Source organism: Alligator sinensis, unplaced genomic scaffold (genome assembly GCF_000455745.1).
Source record: "Alligator sinensis unplaced genomic scaffold, ASM45574v1 scaffold87_1, whole genome shotgun sequence".
In the NCBI taxonomy this organism is placed as follows: domain Eukaryota; kingdom Metazoa; phylum Chordata; order Crocodylia; family Alligatoridae; genus Alligator; species Alligator sinensis.
The window spans coordinates 1,153,780-1,170,950 of record NW_005841929.1 but is presented as its reverse complement, the minus strand read 5'-3'; the positions used below and the strand labels follow the sequence as shown (position 1 = coordinate 1,170,950).

General features: G+C 43.1%; 2 protein-coding genes across 3 annotated transcripts in view; one reads left to right on the top strand and one right to left on the bottom strand.

Moving 5' to 3' along the window:
• The window catches only part of SLC25A18 (solute carrier family 25 member 18), an 18,480-nt gene extending 12,120 nt beyond the window's left edge, over positions 1–6,360 (top strand). For both annotated transcript variants that reach the window (XM_025198800.1, XM_006019459.3), the window contains 3 exons: positions 683–837; positions 2,791–2,866; positions 3,991–6,360. In XM_025198800.1, the coding sequence (XP_025054585.1) occupies positions 683–837; positions 2,791–2,866; positions 3,991–4,132 (373 nt within the window). In that variant the 3' untranslated portion in view covers positions 4,133–6,360. The remainder of the gene's footprint in view (positions 1–682; positions 838–2,790; positions 2,867–3,990) is intronic.
• A 145-nt stretch (positions 6,361–6,505) lies between these two features.
• ATP6V1E1 (ATPase H+ transporting V1 subunit E1) lies at positions 6,506–17,171 on the bottom strand. The gene is made up of 9 exons (XM_025198801.1): positions 17,024–17,171; positions 15,945–16,010; positions 14,206–14,315; positions 13,358–13,424; positions 10,930–11,019; positions 9,422–9,490; positions 8,906–9,000; positions 7,834–7,921; positions 6,506–7,119 (listed from the first exon to the last, which is right to left on the bottom strand). The coding sequence occupies exons 1-9, from the start codon at positions 17,138–17,140 to the stop codon at positions 7,057–7,059; spliced, it is 765 nt and encodes a 254-aa protein (XP_025054586.1). The 5' UTR covers positions 17,141–17,171; the 3' UTR covers positions 6,506–7,056.

Genomic DNA, 17,171 nt, shown 5'->3' with positions numbered 1-17,171 from the left:
GCTGCAGGGACAGATGAGTGGCTGGATGAGTAGCATGGAGCCCATCTGTCTGTGAGATCTGGCCTACAGAGCTGTGTCATCTGGTCTGTGCAGCTGCCAGCAGGGCCAGAAATTCGGCAGTGGGGCAAGAGGCCACTATCAATTGCTGTGGCTTGTTTTGACAACAAATTTCCAGCCTGCAGGTAAACCCACAAGCTAGGTGACATGGATCCATGCTCCAGATCTGACCTGGGACCCTCCTCAGCTTGGAAATTTAGTGATGTGACAAGTGGTGGTTGCTGTAGTTCCAGGAGCCTTTGCAATTAATGCTACTGCTGATTGTCCCACCACCAAATTTCCAGCAGGCCACATGACAGCTCCGCAGGCCAGATCCAGCCCTGTATAGATCCATATCTTTGACACATCTGCCCTGGATAGATCCATGTTCACATTGGACAGAAGGTTTTTGACCTCCTTAAGAGTTGCCCTGCCTCATCTAGTCCCACACTTCAATAGGAAAACCACTGGGTCCAGAATTCTTCTCCATTTTAGGTAGTAATGGTGACCTATGTTGTACAAACACCTGCAGGGCTAGGATAAAGAAGAGCTGTTTACCTTCTCTCATCAGACACTAGCTGTCAGTGAAGAGTGTGGTATTAGTCTATGTTAGGTTTTAACTAATTCTTCCGCTTCTTGCCAACAGAGATGTGCCTTTTTCCATTATCTATTTCCCACTCTTTGCCAACATCAACAAACATGGGCAGCGGCACACTGGAGAGAAGGCATCCTTCTTCCATTCCTTTGTGTCTGGCTGTGTAGCGGGTTCTGTGGCTGCTGTGACAGTGACGCCCCTGGATGGTAAGTATTGTGTGACGGTATGGCCAGATGTCAAGAGAAGAATGAGATGGAGATGGCAGGGGTGGGCAAACTCTGGCCCACAGTCCAGATCGGGCCCATGCCAGACTCCATTTCCCAGCATCCCCTGCCTGCACTGCTGCGGTTGGTTTAGACCCCAGCAGCAGTGGGGCCATGGCAGCATGGGGCCAGGGTTTCCATGGAACTGGCCCCAGCAGCACTGACAGGGCACGTGACTGGGTAGGAAGCTGCTCTGGGCCCGGGATCTTGCACTGGTAACAGCATGGTCCAGCGCTGGGACAGAACTGAGATCTGCTACCTAAGCAGAGGCATGCAGGCAGCAGATTGTGGTTCTGTCACGGCTCTGGACCACGCTGTCACCACTGCAAAATTCCAGTCCTGGCCCCAGGGCAGCTTCCTGTCCAGCCACATACCCTGCCAGTGCTGCTGGGGCCAGTCTCCATGGAAACCCTGGCCCCACGATATCACGGCCCCACTGCTGCTGGGGTCTCCATGGAAACCAGCTTCAGAGACAAGGGCAGGGGGTGCTGAGAAAGGGAGTCTGGCCAGATGCACCATTTTGCCCACCCCTGATCTAGGGAGTTTGGTTACTCTTATATCATGTCCCCAGACTTAGCCAGTTTCTGCTGCTCATTCTCAGATGTGTTCCCAGAATCTGTTGGTCCAGTCCATTGTGACATATCAGTGCAGAAGCTCTGAGAGTAGGTGGTGCTGGTGGCAGAACAGAAGTACCATAGCAATGATCAAAGATAGGCTCCCTCTGAACCATCAGCTCTTTGCCGGCGGTCCCTTAGAACAGCTGGCTGTGAAAGACAGGTGCTGAACTCTGGGACTCCCTGAAGGCTTGTGATGTGCCATATATATGCACAGATCAGAATCCTGGCAGCTTCCACACCCGACAGCTACAGGTGCTGTCCTTGGAGCTCACATCACTATCCTTTAAAAAAAACATTCTTGTTAGCATATGCAACAAGTTACACACAACATGCTTGTTGCCATACATGCGGTTGTATTTGGCTTGCAACCACCTCTGATAAGGGAAGGAGAATCAACCAGCTTGCTTCTCGGTTTGCGTGATGAATAGCATTCACCCTCCATCTGAGACAGTGACAGATCAGAGATTCCCTGCAGAGTACAGCCTCATGCAGACCTCACTAGCTTACTGAGCAGTTTGAGGTCTCTATTTTTCCAGTCACTTCCTTGTTATTTCTTCTAGTGGTTCTCTCACATTGAAATTCACAAACACCTCCAGGCATCACTCATGCAGCATGTCTCTCTCTGATTAACTTTCAGATCTCTCCATTGTGAAAACCAGAATCTAAAAAAGGGGCAGTGACTCAGAGTGTGGTGACACTTTTGAGTCCTATCGTGACTTGTTAGAACTCTGGCATTCAGTTACTCCATGCCAGCTACACAATCACAATTTTGTTCTCTATTCCCAGGAAGTTCTCTCTTCCACAGTGCAGCTTCCTCCATGGCTGGACCCCTGCTTTAGTATTTCCTCTGTTTCCCATTTTCATCACCTCTTCAATGGGTCATTTATTAATGCTCCAGATCTGAAAAAAGGGTAGTCTCTCAGATACGTTGCAACATTTTTGAGTCCTATCCTGACTTATTAGGACTTTGGCAAGGATTTATGAAGAGTCTGCCTTAGAGTTTGTTGTTACCTCCCTCACTATGGAATCTGTATGCTTGGACAGAGGTGGACAAATACCATGGTCCTCGTTTTGTAGATTGGAAAATGGAGGGTCCAAGAAGCAAAGTGATTTGTCTTCGGTCACAAAGTGAATCAGCGCAGGAAGCACAAACAGGGTGTTGTGGTTATCTTATTTCCCCATTTGTTTTATAAAAGCCCACAGAAGTTGGATCATAGGATGATGCTGTAGTGGGGTGTTGGAAACCTGAAATGTACCTTCTACACTCTGCCCATTTTAGTTCTAAAAACCCGAATTCAAACCCTGCAGAAAGGCCTGGGAGAGGACACGTACAATGGAATCATTGACTGTGCTAGGTAAGCCAGAAGACTCCCCCTCTGCCTGTCTAATGTATCATAATTCTGTGCCCACTGCTCTTGGTTAGTTCACAGTGTGGGGGTCTAGCAGGTACTCCATCTCTTTCAGTTTTGCAAAATTCCCTGGGGACTTCTGATGGAACAGCTCATTCCTAGAATGGATCAGAACTTCCCTTTGACTACTCCACCAGCATGGAGCAGCTGATAAAAGAATGATTTTCTATAGTGTCCTTGATATGCCTCATGCTGAATTAGTCAGCAACAGAACTAACACGTCTCACAAGCCAAGTACTTCAGACAGTCCACTGGGGAGTGATGTTAATCCAGTGATTTACAACTTGTTCAGATGAAGTGCTCAGTAGGAGGAAAGTGCTGAAACCATTTCCCAAAGACCTTCCCAGCTTGTGCAACTGTTGCACAATCCATAGAAAGTGGCACTTGTATATATTTTGGGTTTTTTTAATGTGAAGTCATAATGAGAATGGGGCCTTCCTCTTCCTACCCTTAAACACCCAGGCCGTGTCCAGACGAGCGCGGCCGTGCAGTATGTGACGCTGCAAACATGTCTGCAGCCCCACATACTGCACATTCAGATGTTCTCCATGCTGCAAGAGAGAACTGCCCATGTGTGCTTTTCTGCAGGTTTTTTGACCCTAGGATAACATGCGGATATCCAGGGGTAAAAAAAAACCCATGGAAAAAAAAAGGCACGCACGGGCAGCACGCAACACTCAAAAGTGGAACGGTGCCACCCAGAGCCGTGCTGAGGCTGCTGGCCAGGCTCCGAGCAGCAGAATCACCACTGCTGTAGCCCCAGGAGGCCTCAGGTAAGGTGGTGGGGGCCAGCCGTGCTGGCCCCAGCCTCCCTTACCCCAGCCGGGGTAATTTGCCATGCACCAATGTGCATGTGGCACGGGCGCTTCCCAGGAACAAGTAGCAGTGGTGCAAGTGTGCTGCTACTATTTGTTCCTGGGGAACCAAACATCCATGCTCATGTGATTGGGGCCCCAAAGAGTAAATTCTCTCCCCTTACTACTGGTTAACTAGTTGTATAAAACACTTAGAGCTGCTTGTTCAGCCACATAATTTTCTTTCCTTTTTTTTTTTTTTTTTTTAATATACAGGAAAATCTGGATGCATGAGGGCCCTGCTGCCTTCATGAAGGGGGCAGTCTGCCGGGCCATGGTTATAGCTCCCCTCTTTGGCATAGCCCAAGGGGTCTATTTCATTGGTATTGGAGAATATATTTTAGGATATTTCCAGTAGCACTTGCTCTTGCTAAGCAAGACCAGGCTGAAGATCCCACAAGTTTACTTCCCCATCTCTCCAGAATCAGAATGACCAGAAATGGACAGGACCATATTGTGATCCATGCCGTGACTTTGACACAACCTTCTGCTTTTTCTGGCAACAAACAAAGGTGGACACAGGCTGTTTGCCATTATAGCTTTATTTTCTTGTACCCTTTTGTTTCTGAGTGCTACAGCTGACCACTGCACATTTATAAAAGGGAAAGGACTATTTTGTCTCCTTCATTATTTTCTCTGAAAAATGCTAGTCCTTTTAAGATAACATGCAGCTGGATTTTTGAAGTGATATGTGTATAAACATCAGATCTGCTCTGCTTCAGGGCTGTTCTCTAGGATTGTTTGAGGTTAGTGTTGAACCTGGAGGCACTCTTCAATTGTCAGCTGACTTACATGATTTGCTGTGTCCTGTCCTGTAGATACAGTATATCATGTTCCTTGTATTCAACTGTTTGCCAGTCTAAACTTGCTGTTTCTTACCCTGCTTTTGCAGAGAAGGTAAAAGCCGGTTGAGTGTTTCAAGAATGCAGGGGGCAGATCCAGCCGACTCACTGAGCAGTAAGAAAAAACTCAAACTAACTTGTTCTAGCAAGCAGTGTCTAAACAGAAGGGTCAGTGAGTTAAGACAAAGCTAGAAGTTTTGTTCATCCCCTGTAGGATCTGGATGGAAGCTATAGATTCTGGTTTGTGCAATGAAGCTGGAAGCTAATATATTGCAGCCAAAGAGTTAGATCATTTACAATGAGATTGGGAGGGAGGTGGCAGCAGTTACTGAAGGTCAAAAGCAATTAGATTTAATGCTTAGATTAGCATAGCTGTTTGGTTTATTAGCTTTTGTGCTTAAGCAAAATATGGAGGTAAACACACTGTACCCTCACTACATGAATGGGCCAGCTACAAGTGTGTCTGAACTTGGCACTTTTAGGACCATTAGACTTGCCATTTCAGAGAAGCAAGGCTGTAAGTCACTTGTGCAGTCTTTACAAAGGAAGAGAATAGCCTGTAGCATAGTCAGAAACTGGGTGTTGCAGGACAGTGTTTTTATAAGATGGTGCTGCTGCAGCCTACCACCCATTTCTTCATGGCACAACATGAAAGCCATGTACCAGCACACTACACCCAAGAGTGACAGGAGCAGGCTCAGCAGCTCACTCAAGCATCAATGAATTTAAACTGGCTTTATGAATGTAGGAGTCTTGGAGGAATAAAATGGGGATTGGTGCCAGGGGTTAAGGTATAGTACTGGTACTATTGTTCAAGTGTATTTTCAGGAACTTCAGAATTGTCTTGTATCATTGTAGTATTATGTGCAGATTAAGAAATAGCATCTATGAAGCTCTCAGAGAGTGAGTATTGTGTGGCTGTAAATTTAGGCTGCATAATGTTTGCAACAGAGTTTGCTCAGAATAGGTGCAGCTCTTCAGTGACTGAAAAACTGTCTGTTACCTTTTAGGGCAGGGTCACATCTACTGACCACTCTTCCCCACACTAACTGCCTCTAGTTATATGCTTAGTAACAGAAGATTGAGAAATGTTGCTGCTAGTTTGTTCCTCGTTGTTGAAAGAATGAAGATCACCCTGGATTCCCTTCTTTAAGAGTATTTTTACCTTAAGTTAACACTATTCACTCCCACAATTAAACTTCTGCTGTCTGCTGTGCAACTAGGATTTAAGAGAAAAGGGAATCACTTGTAATACAGAGTACATCAATAGATAGTGATGTGCTAGCAGCTTTCTGTGCATTATCTCTGTGCTTTCCCAGGGAAGTAAATGTACTTAGTTGCTAGGGAGTTCAGTTCTCTACTCCATCCAGGCTCCACTGTGACTTTCAGGTTGTCAAGTACAGATACATATTAGCTTGCAAGCTAATAGTATAGTCTATCCACTGTTGTTCATATGCATCTTTATATTTGTCATTTATTAAAGTATGCCACAAAGCTAGTTCTGCTATTGAAATAGTGGGCGATGTTACTGTTTACAAAAATACTATAAATAACCAAAAGACTGGTTGGGATTATTCCTTCCACACAAGAACCAGCTCAAATGGGAAGCAGCCTTCAACTCCGCTCTGATAGGAATGAACTACTTTGCTTAGTGCTAGCAAACACCTGCAGAATGAGGATCCTATTAGCATGGTTTGCAGCTTTTGACTTATGTAAGTACCACAACTGTTCAGGGAGGGTCACTTCTCTTTGCATGACTGTTCTCTAGAACTAGTACTTGTGCTGAAGAGTATGATGCACTTGCCTGAACAGTGGATAAAACAACTACCCCCACCCTCCATCACAGTTACACTTTAATAGCAGCACTGTAGACTGACTAGACAGGTCTCTGTAGACACACACCTTTTTATTTTAATAAATAAAGTAGTACAGGCTCAGGCTTCTTTTTTTAAATCACATATACAGAACAGGAAACTCTGGCCCTGAGCAAGTAACACAAGTCAGACTATTAACCCTGGGGAGGAACGCATGCTCCCTGCACAACACTGAAGACCTTAATTGGAAAGAGAGCTCCCATAGGCATATTGTATGGTCAAAGACTAGGTAACATGAAAAGACAAGTGGCCAACAGAATGAGTTGGCCTAACTGGACCACTAGTCTTATAGCCACAGCAATACAGAGCAGAGCCAAGAGCCCAACACTCTCCATTTTCTAGTGTCACTTCCAGATGAGTTGGTCATCCCCTCATTTTGATCAATACATAAATCACCACAAAATTGAGTCAGGCTAAGCACAGCAGGTATGCTAAGTTATTCCACTGAAGAACATAAATTGGATGACAGAGCATTGAATAGGTACATTTCAAGATTAAAGTTAGCAGACACTTTTGCATCTCTTCAGTATGGCAGTGGAACAGATTCCACTTTCCCTCAAAGAGGTTTAGTCCAAAAACTTCCTGTTGGCATTGGCACCGAAGAGTGCCACTCGGATTTCTGGCATCATCTGTCGAGAGAACAAGCACAAGGGTGTTAGAAGATGCTTCACATATACTGTACACTTTAAGGAGCAGTAAGATAACTGAGCACCTAGTTGCTTGATTACAGGAACCTGTGGGTGATGTGCCAAACACAAAAATAGCTCAGGAAAATTCCAAACAGCTCCACGTTGCAGACATGACTGAACACAAGATTTGCGTGAGTGTAGTCAAGATCCTAAGCAAAGGGACAAGGTCACTCGAAAAAGTAACAGAGAGCTAATAGCCAGACTGCAATACTCATTCAGGACTGCCAGTGACCATGGCCAGAAGGATTCACTTTTCCCTAGGGAACAGACTGGGCTAAATCTACTATCTGTATCAGATAATTTCTGTATCAAAAAAATTGTTCTGGGTTTAGGGTGGACTAATCTATATCTAGGTTAGATTTAGACATTTGACTAGGGAAGTCTATATTCCCCAAGCAAAAGACTCCATGTAGGCACTCATAAATGAGCTCCTCCCACAAGTCAGGGCAGCTGAATTTAAGAGTCTTTGCTTGTCATCTACCTGAAACAAGAGACTGCCACAAATCTTACTTTGAAGATTTGGACTTTGATGAAATTCAAGGATGCTAACTGCAAGACTTAGCTAGTTCAATGTTGGGAAGATGATGAAGGCACAAAAAGGGAGCTGGGTGAATAGATACTTCCCAACCTCAACTTCTCCTTCCCCAAAGTTACCTGCTGGGCTATGAGATCCAGCCGACTTTCCAGAGTATTGGAAACCTTGATTTTCCCATTACTGTTATAGATTTCAACACCTCCAGCACTACAGAGAGAAAAGATTCAATATTATGCATCAGAACTTGACAGAGCTAAATACATGCTTGAATGCACCTCAAGGAGATAACAAACCAATGGTGCTGCCCACTATTCATTTTTAAGCAAACTTTAGTCTGAATTGCATTGCTCTTGCTTTCTAGAGAGCAACACTAGCCCTAACAATGCTTTGGCCAGTAGGGATCCGAGCAAGAAAGAAGTTACATTTTGAGGTACTGAGTCTTCTTCACAGCATCCAATAAATAAGAATGTCTGACAATTTTCAGATCTTGGGAGGAGAGAGAGCAGCCTACAAATATTCTTAAGAGAATGATGTTTCTTACACCATTTATACTGTTTGTATAACAAAATAAATTTAAAAAAAAGGCAACACAAAAAAATTCAGCAGACACTTTGAGGCTTGTGATGTGTGGGGAGGCTGGAGTAGATATTTTATGGATTTTTTTTGGACTTTGTCTAATACACAGTTGGATGCAATCACAGAGACTGGAGTATAATCCAATTAGTCCTTCTTACTTTTATGTTTCTATCACTGAATCTTATTTTGAGATCTTTGTTCAAGTGTTTACTATGTAACATGAAAGTTATAACTTGCACCAGCCCTTAGGACTCTTTTTTTGCTTTATCTTGAACCTCAAAGTCCACTCAAAGACTGGAAAAGTTATGCCATGTTTCTACCTGCTGTTGACTGCAGACAATCTGCCCCAATTTTGTGATTAGTTTGGGAAGGTAGCAAGCATGTCTGCTTGTTTATTAACATCATTACTTGGTTAGAATAATTAAGCCTGGTAAGAATTAGTTACGTGCAGATTCTCTGGTGCTAGCTGTCACTAAACAGCAACAGATATGCTCTGAGGGTACTACTTTCATTTTTCTAGAGGAGTTGCTTATTCAAACTCCCTCAACAACTAACAGTCCATTGGAGAACTACATTGGATTACCACCCTGCACCAATGGCTGCCAAATTCCTTACATTTGCTCTGGCAGGAATGTTTCCTGGTCAACATGAACATCAATGTCTTTTTTTGCAGCAGTTTTGTAGGCAGGAATGCTCTTCTGTACAGCAACCTAGAACAGAAATAGATCCTTAGTTAAGGTCAAAGAGCTTGGGGTGAATTGAATTCTTTGCTCAGACATGGTACATGTGACTAGCATTAAATCCATATTAAGGAAAGGGGAACAGCCAGAACTCATGGACTTGTTCATTTGTCTCACCCTCTTCTGGAAGAGACTTACTTTTAAAAGCCATTTAACTCCTGTCATCATGCCTTATAGTGTGAGAAGGCCCAAGGCACTTTCTAAACAAAAGACATTTCCTGAACTGAAAAGTATACAATACCAACGATCAGGTAACTGCAACACTTTTATCTATTTATTTTAATTTGGTAGCAAGTTGCTTTACTGCGTTAGGACTTTGCCTGCCAGGTTTCAAGCATGAGTTCCATGCTTTTAGCTATGGAGACACTGTTTCCCATTCTAGTCATCTTACCTTTACCAAAGGGAGATCCTGTTTCCGGCAACGAACAAACACCTTGGGCTCAAGCAGCTGAAAGAATCCCTGTGCAAAACAACAACTATGTTAAAATGGAGATGGAGGAAACTTCTATCACCACTATAATTCATTAGCCACAAGGCAATGAGAAATTAGTTTAAAGTCCAAGAAATGGCAGAAGCTTCCCATCTCACTGAGTGACTATCAAACTGTCCACTGGTTACAAGCCTTCTTACCACAGTCATCCTGAGATAGGACTTACTATTATCAATAATGTGAAACCAATAAGAACTTATAGATTGCACTGTGTAGGAGCTGGACAGTCCAAATTTGCAACTAAAATGCTGTTAGAGATGGCCAAAATGGGCACTGAAGGATGGATGAAGAGAAGCAGGTTGAGGGGCATTAGTATTTCCAAATGGACCAGGCAAGCTGCAACTACGTAAATATCCTGCACAGCTTTTTCTTAAGGTCTGCAACAATTCTAAATCTGTCCAGTGATCTCCAGTTCTGCTGAAATTCTATAGAAAGAAGTAGACAAGTGGGAGACCAGAATGCCCTGAATTTGTGACTCAAGGCAAAATGTGCCCCACTTTGCAGGTTTATTATTGCATGCAAACACACAGCAATAAACAGGGATAAAAGCTACATGTATTACTGAATTGTGCTATGTCAGTGTTATAATGCAACCTTATTTGGCAAGTCTGAGCTCAGCAAAGGAGGGGAATGAATACAAAGTTAATAACAAGGCTGGAAAGACAACTGACTGTGCTGGAGAGTCTTTGCTATTTTAAGCTGGGGAGTGCACAAATAAAAATAGAATTCTTGGCAAAAAGGTAGTGTCTGTTTCAGGCTCTTGTATTAGCATAGCAGCTAGCACAGTTAATGGAAGCTTACTACTTTAAAACCTTGATGTTTGTAGCTGCTATATGTCAAAAAAAAAACAAAAAAACAAAAAAAAAACCTATTTTGACTAACATCCAATGCCTGAAGCCTGGTTATGGAGGTAGTGAAGCAGATCTAGTTAGATGTACTATGTCACTTAAGTTTATGCAAAGCTATAGTCACACAAGTCTTGGCTCACTGTCTAAAATTTGAAATGCAAACAGACAGGATCATGAACTATTCAGTTGGGAGAAAAAGCTTTTAACAAGCATGCATTTCAAGAGCTCATCCCAAATATATGTAGTGAAAGCTTAAGTACATACTCCTTCATGTTTACTCTTCATCTGTCCTGAAGCAATGACAGTTTAAGAAGCAAGTTACTGTTTCTGTGAGCTTGTGACAACTGTCTCTCACATTCTTATGAAACTTCTCAGGAACCTAGATGGCACACCCCAGACAACAGAGCCTTGCATAAGGCTGAAGTTTGACTCCCAGGTCTAGTGGGAGTAAATTGAAAAAACATGTTCTAGGTGATCTCTATACTGCAGTACTTCCAGAGTGGGTTCGTGCTTGAGGTAAGACTGAATAGACAGCTTTTTACTGTGGTTGGAGTATTTTACCTGAAGAATTAGTCCATCCAGTAGAGCTTGGTACCTAGCAGTATCCTTCACCACCTTGGCAAGTCTCTGCTTGGCTTCATTCAACAAGTCCTACAGAGAGAAGAGATCAAGTGAACAAACAAGTGGGCTCTACTCATTTGATTCTATGCTTACCATCCCTCTGTATGAACAGGACAGACACTGTGCCCTCCCAACAAATGAACTTCTCTTCCAGCTGGTGTTCCTGGCACAGCAGCTTCCCAGAGCCCTTCCCCCAGCCCTGTTTAGAACTTAAGGCAATAAGTAGACATCAACTCCTTTCCTTGGAAAAGGGAAACCTTGGTAATAGAATAGCTTTTAACTATTATCTTGTTCAGATGGAATAGTATTGGTAAAACTGAGTAAGAACCATTTCTCCTACCCTATCAACTGCACTAGCATGACATCAGAAGACTTACTGCAGGCCACACTAGAGAGCATTTGATTACCCCTTTGGTCTTCTACCTGCACAAATCCCTCATATTAAAAAATGAGGCTTCCTGTAATACCAATAACTTCCTTGGCTTGGCCTGGTTAAAATAAGATAGCTAGGCAACTCTAGACTAAGGGAAGACCACTGTCAGCCATAAGTGTCAATACAGGAAGCTTACACGGAAGAGTCAGGGCCAAGGAATAGCAGCGTCCATCCCCTGCAGCCCCAGCCCCCACCCCAAATGCTCACCCGATAGCCTTCACTTGTGAGAAGGCAGCTACTCCCCACATGCAGGCAAACAGTATGCTATGCCCCAGAACATGGGTCCAGAGAAACCAATTCAAGAAGCCCAGAACCCAATTTTGCTATTCCATTCCTAGTAGTGATTGTCTAGTTTTCAGAGCCAATAAAAAAGGAATAATTTTTATCTGTTTAAGGAGCACAAACAAATATGGTTCTAGGCCTTTGCCCATAAGACATGTAAAAGAGCTGTGCGAATAGCTATTTTAGTTTGGTGGCCGAACTTTAGGGACACATACACACAGAATTAGTGTGCCCCCTTTCTCCCCTGCTTTAAGACCGAGGCTCAAGTCTTTATTTCACTTGTTCCTTGGTGTGTTTTAGAGTCCATTTTTAAGGCCTTTTGTAGCTTGTGACCTAGAATATTTCAGGAGGAGGAAGTGTTATGAACTATTCAGAAGCATGTGGCTGAGTCAGCTGATAATAGCCAGAAATTCTACAGCATGGACTAATTCAGTGGAGTCAATTCTTTCAACTCCTCCTGTGCAGCACATTTTAAGTCTTTCTAAATTTAACCTAGATTATTAGTTTGGTTCCAGGATGAAAGAAATAAGATTTTTTAAATATAAAAATGAATGCCTCTTCTCAGAATAGTGTTATTCAAACAGGACTATTTTAATGGCTCAGAGCACTACCGAGTACCTAGGTTGTATAGACTGCCTCTCAGTCAGGACAAGAATTTTAAAGCTAGATGGAAGAGGTTCAGCACCATCTTGCTGAGGATGACATAACAGGCCCAGGGCAACATAGGCGCATGGGCGACTGGTGCCTCGAGTCAGTAACTTGAGGGGGCAGGTGGTGTCCCCCGGCGGCCAATTTCACTGATTGCACTCGCCAAAAAAGTCCCATGGCCACTTTTGTTGGCAGCCCCGCTCCCTGGCCGGCGCTCACAGGGTGGGCACCAGGGCTCCTGCCTGCCCCCCTGCCTGCTGCCTAAACAGGGAGCGCGGCCTGACAGGGGGTGCACCAGCACCCTTAGGAAGTGCACGTGCACCTCTGTGCACCCCCTACACCTCACCACCACATAGGAGTGAGATTTGTGGAGCTTAAGAGTTACATTCCCTAGGATGATTATAGAAAGTATCACTTTCCATATTTCTAGGCATAAATTCATCACCAGATGGACCAAGTAGTAAAACTTTTCATCCACAGGCCTCTACTGGAGATGGGTCCCTCCATTAAATGTTATTTCAAGCCTACTTCCTGAAACCTAGCCATTTTAGAATTACTACAGACACTAAGTTCTAGCTGCCTAGAACAACTGAACATTTTGTAGACCAGTTCACCCACAGTTAATTCCTCTTTTTGTACCACATTGTGTAACAAGCATTTCCTAGCCTATGAACAAGTATCAGACACTGTCCAAAAGCAGAGCTTAGCCACAGGCTGCAAGTGAAATTTCTGGCAGAAACAATGTACTTTCCTAGAACATCAGATAAATTAAGCTGTGAAAGCATGACACCAGGACAATTTATTAAAGCTGGGCTTCACTCTTAATTCCTTCTTAGTTGATGGTAGTCTTTCAAGACAGCTAGTGAAACCTTTCTGCATGTTATGTGGGCTTGGAGTCCACTACACTTAATTTCTATTAAATTTAGCAGTGTTAATGGTTAGAGCAGACTTCTTAAGTAAGGACATGGAAAATCCCCTGCCCTTTTAACACAGGCATGTACTCACAGCAATAAGGTCATCTCTTGCTCTGAGGACCTTCAATCTTGCCTGATTCATCAGGTTGGACATCTGACTGCAAGTTGCATGGAAAAGTTAAATCAGTGCATCAACAACTAAACAATGACAGTAGAGTAGCGAAATTTTAACTGCGTAGCTTGACATTTTTAAGTAACGCTGTATCATTTTGAACACAAGCTTGGTCACTTATCTGAATCTGCTTCAGGAGCAGCAGCAATAAATAGCTTACTAGAAAGGGCAGCTTGCTGAATGACAACAAAAAGCAAAAAAAAATTACTTAAGAGACAGATAAGTGCTGAGATCAGCACAAGAAAATAACCTGTATCTAAGTTATGAAGCATGTCTGCTAGACTGGTGGAGGGGGAGACCCTCTAAATCACAGTAACCCAACGAGAACTCCAGCAGCTGTCTTTAGACCTGGCTTGGGACCAAAACCAGCCACTGTCCAGTATCTAAAAACTTGCCAGAAGGCTCCCCCACACATGCTCAGATGCTTCAAAGTTCTTTTCTATACTCATGCTATAAGACTAATTTTTCTTACCAAAACATTCCCGTCAGCACTACTTGTTGCTGGAACGGTTTCAAGTTGCAGTTTACCAGGGAAAGCTATAAAACAGCAACAACACTGGGGCTGCCTGGAGCTTTAAGATTACATTGCCTTATTTCACAGCCATGAAAGTTTGTTCTGAAGTGAAAGTCTGTATTCTGCAATACTTAATGGATTAGCTGTGCCATCCCCATTTGCTAGGGGAAGATTTTATTTGTATATCTATACTCTATAATGGCAAGTTGAATGTTCAGGTGCTGAAGTAAAATAGGCAGCCTAAGCAACTTACATTTTCTTTTGTTGTTCAATTTGTTTCTCCTTCTTTTCATAGTACTCCATGATTTTCAGTCTCTGCGTCTGCACGAGCCGACCCTTCTCAATGTTGAACTCTTCTTCTGCCTATGGTGAGAGTCAGAGTTGAAATGAAGCTGACTCCACAAGCGTTTGGAAGGATGCTCAGTTTATTCACATCAATAAACTAGAAGCAGGAGGATGAGAATTATGGCCCTAACTAGACAAAGCATTTACTTAAATCTCAATGTAGTCAAGGGGACTTAAATGTTTATTTTGCTAACCTAGGGACTTTGTCACTATTCTCCAAACAGGAATATTGCTGAAGCCACACTATCGATTTTTTCCTTCAGATTTTGTTTCTAAACAGGCGAAGATGTATAACTCAAGTATTAGCTAGTGAGCAAATACTGGTGTGCTACCTAGCAGCAACCAAAAGTTCAGTTCAGGACACTTAGATAAACATAGGCTAATCTTTGCAAGTGGAAAAGATATGGAAAACAGACACCACAACAGTATGAATCACAATGACGTGTGGTAATTTGACAGTTATTACAGCCTGTATAGTACCCTTAAACTGCTTACATTTAGAGGTTACTTATGCAAGGCTACAGTCAGGAGGACTTACTGCTTTTTTAGTGCAGTCCACTAACATATATGTAAAACAGGCCATGAAAGTGGGCAATATTAACAGTATCCAGCTATAGATGTGCAAGGAGTCTCAACTGGTGACTAAAGAACATCACCTTTATTTAGAAATAAGGGGGGAAAGAAAAAAAAAAGCATTTCTAACATGTATTAGTGTTTAACAATCAGTCTAATTTCAACAAGACTTTGGCATAATACAGCCAACCATGCATTAAAAAAAGAAAAAAAAAAAGAAAAAAGAAAAGCCGCCATGACATTTTATGAATCTATCAACCTTTTGTTAGCACGTGACTGTGCCACACAACCTGGACACTATTATATTGGTTCTCATGGAGAGGGTTGAGTATGCATTTGCTGAATGCAAGACAAGGTAAGTGCTTGGTTTTTGCTTTCATCCCTTAAATTTAAATCTGGTTTTAGTTCATCAACATCTCCAAGACCACAGCTGGAACTAAGAGGGTAGTTACACAGGTTTATTGTTAATCCCATCATGGTGCCTGTTTACACCCCAGCCATCATCGAAATGAGGCAGCCAGCATTGACTTGCATCTTTTTATTGCACTGCAAGTCTATGAGAACACATAGCTAAAAAGGAACTTCTTTTGATTTAGGAGAAGATAGTCCCCACTTAAGCCAAAATGGAAAGTGAGAATGAAAGCCAATTTAATTTTCAGAAAAAGTTCTGGATAAATCTTAAATACAGCCTGCAGTGATCATATTCATTTGTTTAAGAACCAATAAATTTCAGAAGCAAGTAATTTAATCCCATCTGTTTGGGGCAAAAAGTCCCAGTTTATATCATCATCAGATCCCCTGCTGTGTTGAATCAAAAAGTGTTCTTCCATTCTAATACCTTCACATGTAGGCATTCACAAGATGTGGAAACAACATCAGCTCAGTTATTTTGATTATGTTACTCTGACATTAACTTAATTCAGTATCTTACATTTTGCTATGCAGTTACTCTGTGCGTGTGAAGCAAGTCAGTTGCCTCATGGAAATATTATAGGCCTGTTTAAGGGGTGACTAGAAAGCTAGTTAGGCTGTCACACACAGTCCCTTTTGCTGTTCCACACGTGATATTTTTACCTTAGCATCTATTTCTTCAGCCTTTTCATTGGCTTCCTGCTCAATGAAAGCCATCATATGCTTGATCTGTAACAGCAAAAAAAGCAGTTATATTTTTGCAAGAAAGCACTCAAGAGAAGCAAGCTTTCTGCCCCATGAACTCCACAGTACTCCCCCTTCTCATACATAGTAGCATTGCCTTCACAGAAAGGAAGGCTTCCCTACTGGCAAACACAGAAGTCACCACAGAATTCAGCAACATTTAGATTAGAAACAAAAAACTGAAACCTGATCTCAACAGCCTCTATCATTGCTCCTAAATAGTATTGGTACAGCCTCCCTGGGCTACAAGAAGGGCCAACTGGGTAGTCTTTTAAGTGACAAGTGTCCATACACAAAGATGTGTTGAATCATTTGCAACAGCTTCCCATGTCTCTGGGTTGGTACTTGGGACCATCACAAGTTAAGGAACTGCAGAATTTGAGAGGAGGAGAGTTGATGTTTCTTAGCAAGTGCAGAGCTCCCCTCAGACTAAGGACAAGTTTTGACTGCTTCAGAGAGAAGAAAGGGACCTGCAGTGAAAGTGAAGGATTCAGGAACTTTGAGGATCCAAGCTAAGCTCATAAATATTTGAGAATCGAAGGCAAGTCGCTGAGGATCCGTTGCTACAGGACTGCAGGGTCTGCCCCAGAACGGATACTTGGAAAAGAAATAGACCTTTGATAGCACTACAGTTAGAACGGCTGCTCAGGGAACTGCGCCTGCTGACTTGTCACAGCACTGTTGCCCTGTGCTCTCTCAAGGCCCAGCAAAAGCAGACGATCCCAGATCACAAAACACTCTTAAGTGCATCTCACCTCTTACTGAAACACAAAAAGACCTCCAAAGAGTGGGACTTTGAATGGTGACGGCCTTAACGAGCACTACAAGGTGCATTCTTATAATGAGAAATTAGTTTCCGCTGAAGTTGGAAGATCTTGCACGGAGAGTTTCCCAGGGGAAGAGGACTAGCGTTCCCTCCCGCCACAGGAAAAGGGGCATTTTTCTTATACCACCCACAGGGATTTATATCTGCTACGTGAGCCGCAGCTGGCGCTAACCAGGGTCTGTGGAACGAGGAATGTAGGTATGAATGCAACTCTCTGTGCAGAAGTACTGTGAGAATCTCCACAAACCCTGGACACGGTAAGAAGAGGCAGTTTCCTGCTCTGTCCCATGACCTACATGGCAGCGACGTGGTCAGTTTAC